This window comes from Anopheles gambiae, chromosome 3 (genome assembly GCF_943734735.2).
Source record: "Anopheles gambiae chromosome 3, idAnoGambNW_F1_1, whole genome shotgun sequence".
Lineage (NCBI taxonomy): Eukaryota > Metazoa > Arthropoda > Insecta > Diptera > Culicidae > Anopheles > Anopheles gambiae.
The window spans coordinates 28472265-28491318 of NC_064602.1; the positions used below are offsets into that span (position 1 = coordinate 28472265).

Consider the following 19054-nt stretch of genomic DNA (forward strand, 5'->3'; position numbering starts at 1 on the left):
ACCATCGTGTACATTTTCCGGAAGCTGAAGTCAGCCTTCTAAAGCGTGGGACAATTTTGCTTGCTTGCAGGCAAAAGGCAAATGGTGGGAATACAAGAATGGCCACATAATTTGCATACAACTTTAGATATGCGAAACGATGCATTGAACCGTCAGCTTTTGACGGCATGTTCGAGCCACTGGACGCATTCAATTCCAATCAGTTTCATTGTGCATTGGGCATGTTCCTATGTCAGGTTTTTTTCCGTAGCAGGGCAATTTCAAACCGGGCGATTCCAGTGGGACATCCGAGCTCATCAGAAAATGCTTCATCAAACCCAGAACGGAGCTAGTTTGAAGGCTTTATTGGCTAAAAATGAAGAAGTCGACATGGTAGGCTAGATGGAACCTACTGCTGGAACTATTGTCCAAAAACAGGAATTGCTGAAACATCTGAGCGTCCTTGAAGTTCTCAGGGACAAGCTGCATTGAAATACCAATCCCAGGAACATCTCGAAAGAAAGATGCAATTATGTAGCCGACTATGTGTGCAGGAATGCAGTACCAACCGGGAGAGCTCAGAGCAGAGGCTCCAACTCGTCCCCATGGCGTCGGTAAATAGCTCTCCCAGCATATGCTGGAGGAAGAGGATATATTCCCAACCCAATTGTGCGCCAAATACACTGAACTCGGATGCAACAGATGAAAAATCCCACACATCGACCGTTCACAACTAAATTGAATGGACTACATTGGAAGGGAATTCCTGTGCCTGGACAATAATTATCTGCCCTAACAAAAGAGAACCACGGGACGTGACACATCCCGAAACAATTGGACAGCGTTGCACAATAAAAGTGAGACGAGTTATCAAGGTAAAAAACAATGAATAACAGAAGAGAAACGTGTCAGTCGGTCTTTTTGGACATATTTGGACACATCTGAGGCGGAAGGAAAGAGTTGTCATACTGTGTTGCCACGTGTCAGGGATGTATAAAGCAACGGAGTCAGCAGTTTTTGTACCTCCCAGAAACCACATTCCATTGGACTGAAGGACATTCTAGCTGGTTAGGAGTGCGTCTGGCCGAGTGATTAAAAGAAACAAACTCGCATTGCACTATCACACACAGTGCTGGATAGCAATTATATTGATTTTCAAACAGATTGTACACCTTCCTTACCGGGCTAGGAGTATCAAACACAAATGTCAAAGGGGGAAACTGCAGAGAAACAAACGCTTGGTGCTTGGCACCCACATGCTAGCTGCATCACAGCAGCGCAAAACCTATCCTACACAGCTTGCCATGATTGCATTATGTTTATCCAGTATCCGCTTGCCCGGGATGGGTATAATTCCGATGGCACCATTACGCCCCCGCCAGCCGGATACTGTTTACGGATCCGGGGGAAAAGGCGACAGAGCCACAGCACAGCGGCCAGAGAAGCTGGCTGGATAGTAAAAACACCCCCAATGCAAAAAGTATTCATTCATGGCTTTGTATAAGTGTGGTTGTGTGTTTGTATGGACGCGAATGTTTTTGCGGTAGCGAGTTTATTTGCTTTCCCAATGTGGATGTGTTGGCCGTCATTCGAACGGCGTGCGCTCGAGAAAAAAGTCGGAAATGGTGGAGCAGCAAGCAAGCTGACATTTTTGCCATCGGTGTAGTTTTCTTCCTGTTGAGGTTCCCAACCAACATCCCGGATGTTGGAGACAAATCGTTTGGTCCTAGTTAAGCGCCGGGAATAAATGTAGCGTCGCAGCCATGTGCAAGGAGCGTATAAAACGAAGGCAAACATTGTCGGGCCATGCGCCACAGCCATCATTGATCCGAGTGTCCGTCTACGGTCGAGGCGAGGAAGCCCTCTTTTTCTCTTGAGATGCACCGGAATGCTATAATCCCATGTTTTTGAAGCAAACGGTTGTACTGGTTCCGTTTTCAAACTGCCCCGTTTTGCCAACCCATCTGAACGTCATGAGCCCGACTAAGCAATTCAGAGGGAAATATGTATTGACCACATGCTCCTTCCAGGGCGTTCCATCGCATGTATAGGGGCAGTCATCGCCAAGTAAAGGATACGTAAAAGAACCAGGCTAATGTTTAAAGGAAGGAAGAGGACATCATTCCTTATGTGACAAGAAACTTGGGGGAAAAAAACGCTGCAACCCCATAAAGCGGCTGCAAAATTGCAAACGTCATCGACGACCTGCTCGTCGGTCGGGCTACCCCATTTGTGGCCATTTCACCGCTCCAATGAGAGCAAAAAAAAATGAAGAGTGTGTGGGCAATGGAAAGCGCTTAATCAAACTGTCGACACAGATTAACATATTCAGTTTTTTTCTTCTACTTCTCGCACGTCCACTTTCATCGGATTAAAAAGAGTGACCATAAAAGGCTAACCCTCCCCTGTGGTCCACCCAACGCTTAGTGGGCGTAATAGGAAATTGCGATCCAATTTGCATGTTTAATTTGAATTATTTGAATGCTCGTTAATACTGCTCAAAGCTCGACAAGATTGGGTAGAACTAGATAGGATAGGATACAACGCCTTATCGCTAAACATGTCATCAGTGAGAAAGTAGTACACTCGGTTGCCGGAGGCCACCACGCTAATCGGTTTTAAAATGTTCAACATAAAGCAAAAGCGTTTGTGTTTTTAATTGTCTGCAATTGTAAAAAAAAACTCCGTTTTCCACAAATCCGGTACTGAATGTCGCAGGAAAACGGCTTACAGATCTATCTTAGTAACTATCAACTCCTTTTTGAGCGTTGCATACGCGCGAGTGGCGGGAACTTGTAGACCATCGAAAACCATAAAAACAAACAAACCACCAATCGTAACAATTTATTTCGTGTCCCTTCACGCATTTTCCCGCCTTTCGCCGCAAACGAGCGCCCCTTTCATCTGGAGTTTTTCTTTCGTAAGGGAGACATTAGATTGCCAAAAAAACATTGCGTCCAATATTTAAAAAGCAGCCGAAAAACTCTCTCTCTCTCTCTCTCTCTCTCTCTCTCTCTGTGTCCTGCTAGTCCTAGGCAGCGTCATTATTGTGGTGTCCAACGGTGTGTCGTCCAAGAATGTGTTGTCCTGTGTTGCGCACTGCATGTGTCTGCAAGGTGTCTCCCCCGTGAGTGGACACACAGCGGGGCTTCCTCCAGACTACCTATCACAGAGAGACCCTCCTTCTCATCCTCCTTTGCCGTGGTAGGCGTCTAAAGTCCGCAGCAAGTATAATTAGCTTCCTACATCTCTCAACATCTCGCTCGATCTGTCTCTCTCTGTCTCTAAGCTAACAGGACGTCATGCAGGATGCAGTGTCGCTCGTGGTTACCGTGCCATCCCTGGAACTCGCGCCGCAGGTCAGCAATTCGTAGCGCTCGTCGACGGACCAGCTCTGCCCAGCGGCCGACCTCGCCACCGTCGGTAGTATCACGCTAGAGAAGGGGGGTTTGGTAAACATCAAACGTTAAACACAAAACCTGCTATACACGCTATAACACTGCTGCCGTGTGGTGTGTCTGGCGGTTCACCACCGGAAACATGAGAAAGCATTAATGTGAAGTGAGGTGGGGGGGATGTGATGTGAAAGAAGGTTGGGGAGAGGAATAGATGCTAGTGTCCGATGCTGGTGTCGTGTGTTCGTTCGGTTGGCCGCTGTGGATGGTTTGGTGGTGCTGTGGTGACTGCGCTCCAGAGCTGCCGAAGCGCATAGACCACACCTCGGTATCTCGGATCGGTTTCCCCCTATTTACCTGTTGGATGTTCTTCTGGTACATAATCGATTGGTTGGCTGTTTCCTCGCGATCGATTTCCCGCTCCTGCATTAGCTGCTCGATGTGATTCTGTTTCTCCCGTAGGACATCCTGCAGGATGCAGGTTGTAGCGAGATAGGGAGGGAAAAAGAACGAAAACAAAGAGACAAAAAAGAAAGAGCTGGATTATTTGATCCGTGATTTATGTTGTATGGGAGATGCATAGGTTAATCAATTATCATCAGGGTACATGTTGTTATTACATCCGGTGTGTTATACGTTTTTTACAGTATTGATTATCAATGCTATGTAAGAGGTAAGGATTATGGAGTGTATATACGCAAATTGCCAATGTAGGGGTAATTTTATTGGCTAATAAAATTTGATCCACTTTAGTCCAAACCGTTTCATGAACATAAAAAGCCTACAGATACGACAACAATAACCACAATAATTAATTGCGATTCCATTATTATGGGTGAAATAAGTATCATATTTGTCTAACTATTAACACATGTTACTTATGCGATAATTCTTGATATTTATTGATATTTATTTATTGATATTTTCCCTTGATTACGTTGATGACAGAGGTCATCATTGAAGGACACAAATGTGATGTAATTATAATGCAAAACATTATTTAGGGCACTGTAATTCCTGTAATGGTTTTTAAACAACCATTTACATCAGGTACTTGTGATAAGAGGATAATAAGCATATGATACAGGATTGCTACTCCCAATATGAGATTATGCATAAAACTGTTTTTTGCAATCAATATGAAGTCAAAGTAATTGCCAATTATTTAAAAAAAAATCTTTGTCAATCCATCTTCTCATTTCATTTGCAAGATTTGTCATCATTATTTGTAATGTTCATCGACAACAGTGTCGTGTCAGAGTCATCTAATTGGTTTGTTAAGTTAATTTCATACCATAAACTGAAAATTAGATGTGCTTATGAAAGACGCATCATCTTGCACATTGTTGGAATTGGCCGGGCACCGCTGACTTTGCAGCCATCCTCTGATGTATTTTATGATCTATGACTAATACGATCATCATCGACTATCTTCGGTTTATTGAATAGCTTTAGTATCTCCATAAACTACATCATATATTTGACGATTAGCTACAGGGCCGAACGAAAAATTTAAATATTTTTCTTGGAATATAATAACCTAACCATCACATGGTGAAATCACATGACAAAACCATAAACATTGACCTTAAAATCAACAGTAAAAGATAGTAGCAAGCGATAAATCTTCAAGCAGTTATTATTTACAAACTCTTGGTATGCTTTTGCCCTTGTTGAATCGCCCAGGCGTGGTTCGCTTCTGATTCCGACCGTCCCCTTATACAGTTACATGGTGCAAATAAGTCTAGCAATCCTGAATAAGACCAGATAGCTCGGATCGATCGTTACAATAGAACCATGGACGTTTCATTTTGAAAGCATCGTATACCAAATACACCAACAATAAGATCCAAGTATCTCAACTTTGCAAACCATTTAACCAACGAACAAACATTATGAAAATCACACGGTCTGGTCACATTGCACATAAGAGCAAAATCATATATCCAATGTACTCATGAATCCTGAAAACTTGCGTGATATCTACTACCCCCAGCCAAAAGTGGTATGACTTTCAAATCAAGCCCAATCACTTTAATTTATTCCAAGCTCTCTCAAATATGCATGACGTTAAATATGAATGTGTCAAACACTGTGCAAATGACCCTTTTCGGATGCAAAGGTATGGGAAGGAATGGATGTGAACATGCTTTCCTCCCAGCCGTTGACAAACGACATGACGACGCATGACATGAATAACATGGAATAAACTATCCTGGCTTAAAACCATTCCACCCGAAAGTTATACGCCCCAAATGTGGCAGATTTATTTGCATTTTATGTTGAATTGACGGACGCACACAGACACACATCAATTCCGGCACACTCATCATCAGTCGCACATGATGCAAACTGGTACGAACCGGGGGCAAATAGATAGATTACTCCTAAATTGAAGCACGAAAACATCAGCGTGCTGGACCATTCGCTCTACCCTTGCCGTCGATGACTTCTCAAGCCACCGGTCCACCGCATAGGGCAATAAAATATGCTAATCGCCTTTAATCATACGCAATTACGTAAACCCTTTTTCGGAACCCCCACCCCACGAGTTGACAGTCTCTGCCACCACCGGGCCAGCGGGAGTCATATTTCATGACGCTTTGGAGCTTTGGAAGCGTAGAGCTACGAAAGTCAGGCAACGACGCGAAGCTAATCATTAGGAGTTCGCACGTTCGCAAAAGTGGAAACGGATGCTGCTTCTGCTATCTGCTAATCTGCTTCATAAACACTAGTTAGCATAAAAGCATCGGGTGTGCGTGCCTTTTCTCAGACGGTACACGCACGACACGCGCCGAACGTTAACGAAGGAAAATCCATCTTTCAGTGACTGGGCGTCATCGGTTCCCACGGCTAAAGGAATGGCCCCGATGGGTCGGAAGTGTGGAACTACACACCCGCAGGAGTTGGTTTAATTGTGCACGAACGAACGAGCAACAGCGTGCCGTCGTCAACAAATCCGACAAACAAAACAAATGTTCTTCATCAGTAAAACCGACCGTCGATGACTTCCCAACCGGCAGCGCCACAGCAGTCTGACGACAGCCCGAAAATCCATCACTATACTGAGGCTATGGCATTTGGTATTTAATGAATTTGCTGTTCTTTCGCTCTCGCACCAGGCGCTGGGTACACGCGAGACCTGAATGAGCAACCGAACATTAACTCCAAACCAACTCCGCAATGAACTTTCGCACAGGGGAGCTTTTTGACGAACGGAATGAAGAAATTTGGTGTGTTCGTTCAGGGTGTGCCTGGGCGAAACTTAATTGTTCCCATCGACAGTGAGCTTGCCCATTTGTTGGCTCATTTTTCTTGCCCCAACACACAGTTACGGACGTTTAATACAAACGTCTTTCACACTGCTGCTGCGAGGAGTTCTCACTTGGGAAATGATAAACGAGCGCACGATGGTTGCAGCCTTCGTACTGCAAAAGCTCTACCATAAGCGGACGCAGCTTGAATGAATCCTTCCCTGACATCCCTTTTCGCTTCGTTTCAATCAACCGGAACGAAAATAATTCCCAACATCATAGCCACAACCCTCGGTGCCTGAGTTCTGAACGGTGCGTTGGGAAGTCTTCTACCAAAAGCCTCAATTTCCGCCATTGAAACTTCATTCCACGTGAGAAGGCTTTTATTTTTTGGGAAAACAAAAACACTAAACTAACCCGGGAATATTACTACCACCGTTCAGTACGCCGATGCAAAATTGGACTACGTCACGGGTTTGTTCTGGGAGGTAACTCTCCCTGGGGCGTATCGAACCAAAAAGACGAGCGACGACTTCGTCAACACTACGTCAACGGAATGATAAACGATTTCTCAACAACAAACCAATCAACTGTTCAAATATATTCCAACGTCATCATTACGACCGTACGTGGCACGAGGGAAACACCCTCGACCACGGTTCCTCAATACGTTCGTCAAAATCAACACGCAAACACACATAAAACCATGTATTCTGTACACAGAGTTATCCCGAGAAAAGAAACAACGATACAAAACACTCCCTAACCCTGCCCACAGCAACACACCAACAGTGCCAAACTTTATTTTCTGCACCTCAAGCTTTGATAACAACGCACTATCAGCAACCAGGAATTGTAGCCTGCACAGTAATGGAGTGTAGTGGTCCATTATCCTAACCCAGAGCTCGTACTCAGCCAGTGCCAGCAGCCGTCGTCCAGCGTCCCAAGTTTGCGACTGATCGATACGCGACTTCAGAAGATCTACCAGAGCTCCACAGCGCGCAAGTGGTCTGGCAGTGGTGGTGGCGTACCCGATCAGTCACCCATCCGACACACGGCGTGCCGTTCATGGGACCGACGGTAGATTAAGATACTGTGTGTACCTCGCCCACGCGCCCTCTTCAGTGTGGCGTTTGGGATACATATAAAACCGCGAGCGAACTTCCTGCTCGGACGGACGGATCGTGTGACCAAGTTTGGTGGGCGCCAGCGATAATCACCTCCACCCTCAAGAGCATCGGCCGATGTATACAAAGACACCGAGTTACAGTCATCGGGCGCGCATTCCGCACCCATGAATTGCTAATAATCAAAGTCCTCGCCCGCGCAACAAAGCCACCCAAGCGTCAGTTCACTGTGACCTATCGGTTTTGGCCTTCAAACCCTGCTCCGGTCTCTCCGAGCTGGGTGGATGCCAAATGCACCTGACAGAGAATATATACAGACGATCCTGTCCCGAACCTGTGGCAGGTACACACGGGGGTGAGCTCACACGCTAATGCCGCTCCACAAACGGCACACAGAACAATGTGCGCCATTAGAGCTGTGCGACTACTACTCGCAAAGTGTGTCACCTAAGCCAAAAGGTTCTGAATCTCGCTCTCCCACTCGCTGCTCCGAAGACAACGCTCTGAGTCACAAATAGCCGAGATACATAAACGTTTTGCACCGAACCCCTCCACAAAGGCACCTGCGTGCTAAGAGAGCTGCTTTGTGAAGTCGATCCCATTTTGGAGATACTCGGCGTGGTTTGGTTTTGTGTTCGCACGCAAGGCACATCGTAACAGGTAGATGACTTGTTTTTTTTCTTTGCAGAAGAGCATGGTCGTAAACAATCCCAAGACGAGGAAATCAGACAACGAACCCGAAATGTTTAATGACTTCCAAAGCGGCTGCCTCTCTTCATGGCGTGTCGTCGCTACACGCAGCAGTTGACAGGTTCAACCGGATCAATTAAGTCAGCGACTCCCCACCGGCTCAAGAGTATATTGTTGAAAATTTCCTTTTAGGGCGCGGCATGCCAACCACGCGACAATGGTTTTTGTCACGACCCCAAACAGCAAAAAGGGGAAAAAGTCAAAAGGTCTTGAGGTGCGCGATTTTTGCAAGTAATTGTAAAAGCAATGCTTCAGAATGTTTTAGACTCTTTTTGCTTTTTTTTGTGAAGGGGTTTTTAGACTCTTTTTGCTACAAAGTTGCACAGCTTTGCAATCAACAATAACTGATCTCATGAGTGATGAATAATAGAACATGACCTAGGAGCACTGACTGTTCTTCTTCATTCAGTTTTATCACATATGGCGGATCTTCTCCTTTGAACATCCATATCTGATGCTCCTCTGCTCCAAGCAGTTTGAACTGTTTATTTCCTTGTTACGTCAGACCCAAGCATATCCCGCGGGTGCTGTTACTCTTCTAGCTTTATTACACGACCCGGTGTGCAATACTAAAACCGTAGCAACAAAACCGCAATAAATATTGATGTCGCAATCGTGCTCACCTGATGAGAGCTAACACACCGACAATGGATGCCGTCCTACGACCGACTCCCTGCATCTGCGAGATAATGCAGCAGGGGGGAGGTGTAATAATTTGCATTTGCACCCTGCTCCACGTGTGTGTGTGTGTGGGCAACACAGTCGGAACGGGTGATCGATTACAATCGGTAAGCGTGTGTGCACTTGTTCGCTCGCGGAACGCTGTAGAAATAATTGATGCGAACACAGGCAGGGCAGGTTTCATTTTGCGCAGCCCTGCGTTCACCTGCGTACGCTCACATCGCCTCTCCAGCAACAATAGTTTCGATTTAAACTGCTGGAGCGTCAGTCTGTTCCACGCGCGCTCGCTCTTCTGAAGGGACCGATATCATCGAACGTCCACGTCCCGATATGGTCACAGGCATAGCAGAAAAGCCCTCCTCTAGTATGTCGAGCTCCTTGTACGGTAGCTTGATTGTATTGGCCGGCTGACCGCGCTTCTTGATCAATTGCAGTTTCGATCGGGTTGCTCAAGGGGAAAAAGGTTTACCCGTTAGTAATTGTGCTGTAATTCGATGCCATTATGTGTTGTGTTATGATTGCAGAAATTCGCATGCGAAAAATGTTTAAAGAACTGCAACGTTTGGATGGGTTTGCTCCAGTACAAGCACCTTTTTTAAAGCTTCTTCAAATTCCCAACGAATCACAAAAGCTCTCAAAAAAAAAACGTTCATGTTTACCGCTGTCAGCAGCTCGTCAACTTCGTAGCCGAGCGACACATATTTGTTGGCGTCTTCCGCACTGTCCGAACCACATACCCGAATTTCCCTTCACCCTAATCTCCCGGGAGTGAATAATAGAACCCGCCCGTTAATGCTACGTCACTGTGCCACGGTCAAGAGCATGACAGCATTGAGTTGGAAAACAAACTCTTGGCATGTTGTGAGAGCAGCTTCACACAGAAGTAGCTTTTGGCTGGAGTGCGGGAGTTGGGGTGGGAGTGAAGATAATGAGAAATTATTGTCGCCAGATATTCATTTCCACCTGGTTTCGTTTTTGGTTCCTGGTTTTGGAGAGTTAGGTCCGAAGTTCACAGACAAAGAACGACACGAGTCAACCGCCGTTAATACACACCGGGCGAGGTCATCCGTTACAAGGGTTCGGGGCGCGTTGGCGTTTGTCTCTGCCAAGGGTAGCAGCACAAGAACATAATAGAATGGTTGGTCAACAGAGACATCGGGGAGGCTTTTGGCATAAATATTCAACATCCGTGCTAAATGAACCTTTTTATATTCCCTTCCAAAAGGAGTACTTCGCCCGGAGGTTGAAGTGTCGGGGCGATTATAGATGCGAAACATTTCGTGCTAATATTTACATTAAGAATGATCAGCTATCTAAAAATTCAGGCGTTATTGTGCTTTTTTGGATGCAAAAAAAGAAATACTAATTAACTAGGAGTGTCAAAATTCCAAATTGTAGCTCGGTTTTACAGGTATCAGAACTGTAAAGCAGCAACATATTGATACATAAAATGGGATTTAGCATTTTTAATACTATTAAACGTCAAACACTTAAATAGCAATATTCAGACAATTACATCCAATATTAATTATATGTGGCCTATAGTCGGGATATTGAGCTCAACAAAGCTCTCAGGCTTATTTGACATAAAAAGCAAACTTTTTTCAATTACTAACGAATTTACGCATTAATAATGTATGATTTTGAAAACATTTGAAGTAGAAGCATCATTTGATTCGAGCTGAAAACTGAGATCCTGAAAACTAAGAGCTAAGATTGAAAATAAATTATGCAAAAATATAACGTTTTTGTTTTGATCGCCTATTATTGCACAAGTTTAATAAAAACATGTCTTCAAAAATGTAATCCTCAGCATCGACTTTAATAAGTGAGAGTACAATTCCTTAATGGAATAAAAGTACACTTCCTTAATGGAAGTGAGACAACAGTAAAAACAGATATTACAGAAATTATTTTGTAACCTCAAAAATACACCTCAGAGTTCTTTTAACAATTTAATAAAGCAAAATCTTAATACTATTCTCCTTAAAAAAACGTACAACACACATCTAGAAGTAACTACAATTTATTACACGTCTTTACAAAAGTTAGTAGTTCAATCAGCCCCCAAAACCCCATCTCGTGATCACGACATGAGACAGAAGGAGGTATGATTATGGTCAGTCATATTAGTCAATAAAACAAACAAAACAAAAACACCCGATTTGGGCAGCATTCAAACCCACCCGGACGCAAGCATCCCAAAACAAAGAAACGACAACAAACGGCCAATTTAAAAACATAAATTAATTCATAAACATTTTTGTTGGGGAAGTCCTACCTGAAGCGAAAAGGAAGATTTCGGTGTCGACGGCACAGCGCTGACCGTGGATTTCCTCTGCAACATTCCGCCGAATGGTGGGGGAGTAAGAGAGAGAGAGACGGTGGAATAATACTTGGGTTAGTTATTGATGGTTAGAGCTTATCATCGCTTCCATAGCGCGGCCCGTGCATGGTAAAGAACGTTGAAACATCCCCCCACTGTAAAGCCCGGTACCGGACACACTAACGCATTCCTTCCGGTAGCGGAAGTGACGAAGAACTTGGGTGGGGTAGGGAATGTTTCTGCTCTCTTTCCAAGCACTCAAGCCCGAGAAAGCTTCTTCTCGCTATAAATATCTACTCCGACCGGCTCGGTCATGGGCCACCTCTGCCGTGGCGTTGAATTATTCTACGTTAATGAGCTTACGAAAGTTAGATATTAGTTTGAGTTGTGGCATGGAAACCGAACGAAAAAAAAATACAATCATCGCTACAAAGCGCAAAAAGACGCGCTTGATTGCAATACCGAAACGAAAGAAACAAAAATACCACACACAACAACAACAACAAAAAGCCACTCGCAAATTCGCAATCAAGCTTGGAAGGGACGACCCAGCACACAACAGTGTGGGAGCGGTCCCCAAAATCCACTCGTAAGGGCGACTCTTCTACCATGCAGCGAGCGATACCTGTGCGCTCATCCGGAGCCGGGAGGTGGCCGTGGTCGCGATCGAGCTCATCGTGGCCAGCGAGTTGAGCGACTCCTTCGAGTTGGCCCGGGACAGCCGGGCCGAGGTTTTGCGGGCCGACGGGGACAGCGTCACCTTGGCAATCGGCACAAAGATGCCGTACTTGGCCGGACACTCGAAGTATCTGCAACGAGAGGTGGTGAAAATAGGGGAAAGGGATGATTAGGGAGGGCAAAGAGATCACGCACACGCATTTATTAAACACACGCACCTGACACCGTCCACCGTGCCGTCGTTCTTGCCGCTCGCCTCGTCCAGCTGGACGCCGCACCAGGTGCCGCTGGCGAACTGCGTTTCGCCGATAAACTTTAGCATGCCCGGGCGCGACCCGAACCCGGACGAGACGATCACCCGGTCGCCGACGTTCAGTGAGGCGGCCTCTGCAAACAGTGAGCCGCGCGAGAGAGAGAAGAGAAGTGATGTTAGCACAAAAGGCCATTTTACACGTGCGCCTCCCAGCTGCCCAGCGTTGCTGCTACTTACTTCCGGCCATCGCTGGCGATTTGCTGGCATAGCTCTGGACGCTGTGCGTGGGCGAAACGGTGCCGGACCGGGCCGGTGACGTCAGCGACCGGAAGCTCGCATCGAGCGGCGTGGAGGCGGTCGAGTCACCACCACCACCGCCAGCATTCGCCAGCGGTTCGCGCGTTAGGCGCGTCAGGCGCGAAAAGACGCCCTTCTTCGCTTCGCACTGGAAGTAGCGCTTGCCGGCGACCGACCCATCGTTCTTGCCGTTCGGCTCGTCCAGCACGACGCCGGCCCATTCGCCCGGCGCAAAGTGTGTCTCGCCGATGTACGCAATCTGGCCCGGGCGGATACCGCCGACCCATACGCGCTGCCCGATGATGAAGCTGTCCGTGTCCGCCGTCAGCACTGCGCCCTGATCTGGAAGCGTTCGGATGAACCAATCGGTGGAGGGGGAAGAGAAAGAAGAGAAAGGTAAGTTAGAAATGTAATGCACCAAACAAGCCATTGGATATCGTGCTGGCAGCGTTCTTCCTGGAGCACACGCATCGGACATCCGATCGATCGAATTAAACACCTGCTCAAGCGCGCTAATGTTACACGAGCCGAGCTGCGAGTATTACGTTTTGCTAACGAGAACATCATCAGCATCAGCACCTCGCTTGCCACGGAGCAGTCGGTCGAGGGATTGCGAGAGAGAGAGAATGTTCACTTTTACAAGCGATAATTAGAGTGACGCCCTTGAAACACCATTTTCGCTTCCATGGTTATGCGGAGAGCTTTTTTTTAATCCCGCTGTGTCAGTGATGGCTTTTATTTCGATTAATTTAGTAGTTTATGCTTTTTTTTGCGAATTTGTGTTTTAAGTTTGGTAGAAAGTATTGCTTTTCGGAGAATTATTCAGTACATAAAGCTTCATTAGTCGTTTGGGGCGAAACAAGTATGCTCGCCCGTTAACTTATGGTTGAGTGTATGAGTAAATGAGTTCAAAACAGTCGTTAGAATGTTGGTTGGAAATTGGTTAGAATGTTTTAGGTAAACTTTGCTAATATTAAAGTTTGCTGAAACAAGTATTTTAGCGTCGTCAATGGAAAAAATTAACCTAAAAAAGGAACGCAAAAATTTAGCTCCAATTATGCTGCAACACATCCCACTTTAAAGCAAACCCAGACCCGGAGACTTAATTATCCTTGCCCGCCTATTAATGAAGCATCCCGGGCACATCACCGGAGCAAGACCACATGCACATGCACTAGGGATTCATAAGAAGCATTAATTAGTGAGAGGTGCGAGAGCGCTCGCTCCAACTACATTCCCACTTAAACCGCTTGAAAATATTAAACCTGGAAAGACATAATTTTGCTACCACTGAAGAGAGGGGAGACGGTTGTCCTTGCATCCGTTCTTTGCTGCACAAGGCAACTTCGCAGCGTTAGTGCAAAGACACCGAAAGCACCAACGAGGCAAAGCCACCTTTGTTCGGTTCGTTACCGGTTAGGTTGTGAGTGTGTGGAAAGGCATGGAAGCTCCTGTGACCAAGCCGCACCAAATGCACCGAGAGAGCGGATGGGCGTGAGGACGTGTGCAACGATTTACCTGAGCTTCTACGCCTTCCGGTGGCCTCCCAGTACACGTCGGAGCCGGTGGAGGCGCCTGTGATCCGCACATAAACGCGCGACAAGTGTTTTTCCACCGGCACATGGCGGGATGATGTTTGGATGTAGGCGCGGGCGCGCGTGTGTGTTTGTGCATTTTAAGCGTTGACAAAATGGAGAGGGAGATGGAGAAAATACCAACGAAAGCGTGCAACAAACGGACGCACAACAGGATGCACAGGCGCACATGATCAGCGGTGCATTAACACACGGTGGACAACATAATGCAGGCGCGTGTTGCAGGAACAGGAACACAATAACATACACACACACAGGGATGATAGCATAAACGGGAAAATAAAACGAAAACCAAAACACATTTGGATAAGCAAAACAGCGCTCGTGCTTGAGAGGTTCCTCTTTCTGGGAACTAATGCTACCCAGGCTACAGGCTACGGGGTTGTTAATTGCTACGATAAACAACTAAACTGACAAGCGCAACAAATGTTAGCTAATGGACGTTACGGTTGATGAGAATGAGCTATTTGAGGAGTTTTCATAAAAGTCTCAACGGAAAGTCTCAAACCCTAGACTAACCTGTGAAATGGAAATTCATTTTCAGAATTACAGGTTTAAGAATGTTGAAGATGAAAAGATCTTCCCCACGACAGGTTAGTGGTAAAATAGATGAAGCGAATTCTTTGTACCAGCAGTACAAGTATGCATAGGACAGGCAATGGTTAAGCTTACTTGTATCAGATATATATATATATAACACTGAATGTAGGTAGAAAACCAAGAAAATTTTGCAAAAATATCATTCCAATAACCTGAACATCAAACTCCCTATTTATGATAACGTAATACCTACAATTTCTGTTCCTAAACCACTTGAAAAAGCCCTTCAAAAACCCACTTTTAAACCATGTTTTCGTCGCTTGTTTCACGTGTCTCAGTCACTTGTGGTGTCCCCATAACACCCCATGGGGAATTGTACTACTTACTGGAAGTCTTACGATCGGAGCGATTGCTCCGGAACCCAGAGTCCGGCGAGTGGGACGATCTGGCGGAGATGGGCCGCTCGAACGCCAAATCGGTTTCGCTTTCTTCGTCCACATCTACGCGACCGGCGATGGCACGCGGTGTTCGGGTATGTGTATGTGTGTGTTTAGTAATTCGCGTTAGTTTTGCAGTTCTCCCCCCCCCCCCCCAAGTCCCGGTTACACACAGTAGGTCAGTCGGTCGGTAGGTCGGTAGGCGAATTTGTAAATTGCAGGTGTCAATGCGTTAGAATTGAGCCCGGAGAACGTAGTTTTATTCGTCGTCCATCATTGTCGCACCAAGTCAACAGGTTCCGGTGCAGCAGGTGGCCAAAAAGCGTTCCGCCCAGCCACAGTGGGAAGAGGTCCACACACACACACACATATATAGCCATGTCGCGTGACAGATGATTGACACGTTGTTCGAGTGATTATTAATATATTTATTCCGTTGTTGTTTGGGTTTTCATTTCGTTATATCGTCACGTCACGGTTACGTGCGTTACGTGTGTTTGGACGGTAGTTTCGTTTTGTTGTGTCGAGCGCGTGGGCCAGTGGGTTGCCAGCGACACAATGCAAATAGTAGTTAAGGTGTTCGATTAACAAATGGAGGTGTCGGTCGGTGGGTCGTTAGTTAGAAACAAAGGAATATTAATGGTTCGTGACAGCAGTTCGTAGCAGCAGTCGGTGGTTATTGTAGAGTGAAATTGGAGGAAAAGCCGTCGATAAAGCGGTGTCATTGGTAAATGAACATCAATTAAAAGCAGAATGCATCAGGAAGGGAATATATGGATACAAAAAAAGAAGATGAAATAAACAAAAAAGAAACAAACAATAAAAAGAGAAAGAAAAAAACAAGAACATATAATGAGAAACATGCACAAACAACACAACAAACTACAAACTAATCAGAAAACAACATTATTTAATACTAGTGATTAATTTAAAACAATATTACCTACTAAATAAAACAAATTTTGTGAGTACTCGTCTTTTCAGAGTTTGAAGTCCATCAAAGCTAATTATAATCCCTTCTCTCCAGAATTTTATCTACAACATATCCAGCATCGCCTAGAATGCTTTGGGAAAGCTTTTCAAGTTTCAGTAAGGTCTTTTAATTATATACAACAAAACAACAAACATCGAATTGTGGTCAGCGGTCTACACACCCACATCAAATAGTGTGAAAACACCACACACAAACACACACACATTCTATCCATTATTCGTCCGACAATTAAAGTCCCCAACCAGCTACCGAAACCGAAAGATTACCCTCTGACAAGGAGAGGATGGCAAACACCTGGAACAAGAGCTTCGCTGGTGATCTAATTTCAGCAGCTAGACCCTTTGCCACGACATGGCAGCACGCATCGACGGGTTACTGGAATAATGGAATTGTAATTCGATCAACGTTCTCGCCCGTTTTACAACCGACCGAGCTCGAACACTCGAGCCACTTCGGCTTCTGGCCGTGGCGGCACAACAACAACAACTCATCAATCACCCGCATCCTCCGCTGCAGGTGCGATTACGGCACGGCAAACGTGCTAAAGACGAGACGCACGCGATATCAAATAACCGTTCGGGTGCTGAAGGAATGGACGCCGATTTGTGCCGCACCATATCACAAAGTGTTAATCCTTCACGAACGTAATAGTGACGGTGGGGCATTTGCCGTCAAATTTCCATCCAGCGCTGGGTGATGCGTTTCAAATTGAAATAAATTCGAAGAAAAGAAGACAAAAGAACGACCGGGGTTGGATTATAACTACCGCGAGAGTTTTAAAATCTAATTTAACTTGCACAGCCGCGGGAGCTCTTGATGAACTCAAACATGCTCTACGGTAGAAAACAATTACGATGGGTTACAAGATTTTCGAGAAATTCTTCGTAAAAACACTCTCTTAACACACACATGACATGTATGTGCCCTGCCAAAGGGACAATTGCGTATTGCGAGAACGAGCAGAAGTTATGCGTTTCGGAAATTGAAAATCGCACCATCGACAGCGAGAGCTTAACAAGACGTGCCGGATATTGGTGCTGTGAGCATAACTTTCCCCGTTAACAACCACTTTAGAAATTGTTTGTTACCTTTCGAGCACTCAGCAGGGCAAAAGGAAATGTTTCATCTCGATTAACGCGACAGAGCTACGTTTTAGTGTATTTAACAACGGGAAATTGCATTGTTTTGATGTTCCGGTAGTGTAGCTGTCACAAAGGGGAGTAGGGCGACATTTAACACATTAAAAGTTTAATATTGGGTTTTTTTTATAAAACTGATTTCAATTTATGATAGTTTTATAATAGACCAACTGACGTTAACATAAATAGGAAAACAACCATTTGAGATGAAACGCTAAATGAAAATAAAATATTATTTGTTTAAAGAAACACCGAAACATGCAGAGAACACAGTAAAAACACGGCTTCTTACCTGGTAGATGTGTTTTGTTATAGTCGGAATCGCTCGGTCGTCTCATTTTACTGTCGAATGTCGTAGGTACTGATGATGTATTCCCCCAAAAGAGCGGCAGCAGTTCAATGACAGCCCGGGTGCGCAAAACAACACAACAGCAAGCAACAGTGGTAGTGGTGAGTGGCATACATAACATAAAAAAATGAAAACAATAAAACACACATGAATATTAAAAAATAAAACAAGAAAAACGTCACACACACAAACATGCACATATAATAAGTTTTGTCAATTGAACGCAGGATCGAGAAAGCTCTAAATGAAACACGCAAAACTTAGTAAACTAGTGTCAATATTAGGTCACGAAGTAGCAAACGAGAAGAGCAACAACAGAAAAAAACAACTCCAACCCAGCCACAGCAAAAGCTCGGTAAGTCAAAGAAAGAGCAAATCGAAAAGGTGCGAAAAGTCAAACTATTAACTCGCGAAACACAAAACGGGGACACGATAATGGCAAAGCAAACTGTTGAAGAAAACGTGTAGACAAGTGTTCAAGCAAGCAGAGGTTCGTAGCGTTTATGGTGCTGTGTCGTTAAACGCTGGAGGACGCTGGAGAGTTCATAAAAGATGAAGCCATGGGGGTTCGTCGTCTGTTTACAAAAATTATTGAAAATTTCAAATCTCCCCATCGGTGCACACAAATAATCGTTAAACATATCTACTGACAGCTAAATTAACTAGCGCGTTACCATATCGGGTCGGTCCCATATGTGCTTATCGCTTAATTCAATAAGGATTAGAATCACAATGCAAGGGCCCTCCCCGCCAATAAATCACGCAACTCGTCTAGCATATCAGACAAACGGGCACTAACACACCCATTTCCACAGCCTATAAACAGACGTGTTTATCTTTCAATAAGTTCCGATGAGGTAATGTGGTGGGTACGATAAGGTACCCATCTTTATCTTACACTGCCTGTGTGAGCATTCCCATTAATAATTCACCAATGCTGGGTGAAACGCTTTTACGGAAGATTTCACATCACAAACTGAGCCATTCACGACCAGACCATCATATCACATCTTCCTCTCTGAACGCATCAAAAGCCGTCCATTAGTCACCTCATCTCGAACGGATCAAACAGTCGTTAGCTGCTAAAAGTTACCCGCAAAGCTAGGCACTTCAAACTAACTCTCAACACCTCAACAAACCAAAAACAAACACCACACACAGATATAAGTTGCTCCGGTTGTTGTCGTCATCATCGGTGGAAATAATGCCGTGTGCGCAATCCATACATCACACGGATTTAGAAAAAGGGCCTTCGCACCT

General features: G+C 45.2%; 1 protein-coding gene across 41 annotated transcripts in view; it reads right to left on the bottom strand.

The window, feature by feature from the left end:
- The window catches only part of LOC1280169 (restin homolog), a 60365-nt gene that overhangs the window by 9098 nt on the left and 32213 nt on the right, over positions 1–19054 (bottom strand). For 11 of the 41 annotated variants that reach the window (XM_061657587.1, XM_061657585.1, XM_061657588.1 and 8 more), the window contains 6 exons: positions 17738–17806; positions 12681–13082; positions 12409–12577; positions 12138–12321; positions 11468–11524; positions 3732–3842 (listed from right to left, as the gene is read on the bottom strand). In XM_061657587.1, coding sequence (XP_061513571.1) covers positions 3732–3842; positions 11468–11524; positions 12138–12321; positions 12409–12577; positions 12681–13082; positions 17738–17806 — 992 coding nt within the window. Of the gene's footprint in view, positions 1–2591; positions 3414–3731; positions 3843–11467; positions 11525–12137; positions 12322–12408; positions 12578–12680; positions 13083–14258; positions 14316–15261; positions 15376–17737; positions 17807–19054 lie in introns of those variants that run through there. The other 30 variants (XM_061657579.1, XM_061657582.1, XM_061657583.1 and 27 more) reach the window with 10 other exon arrangements.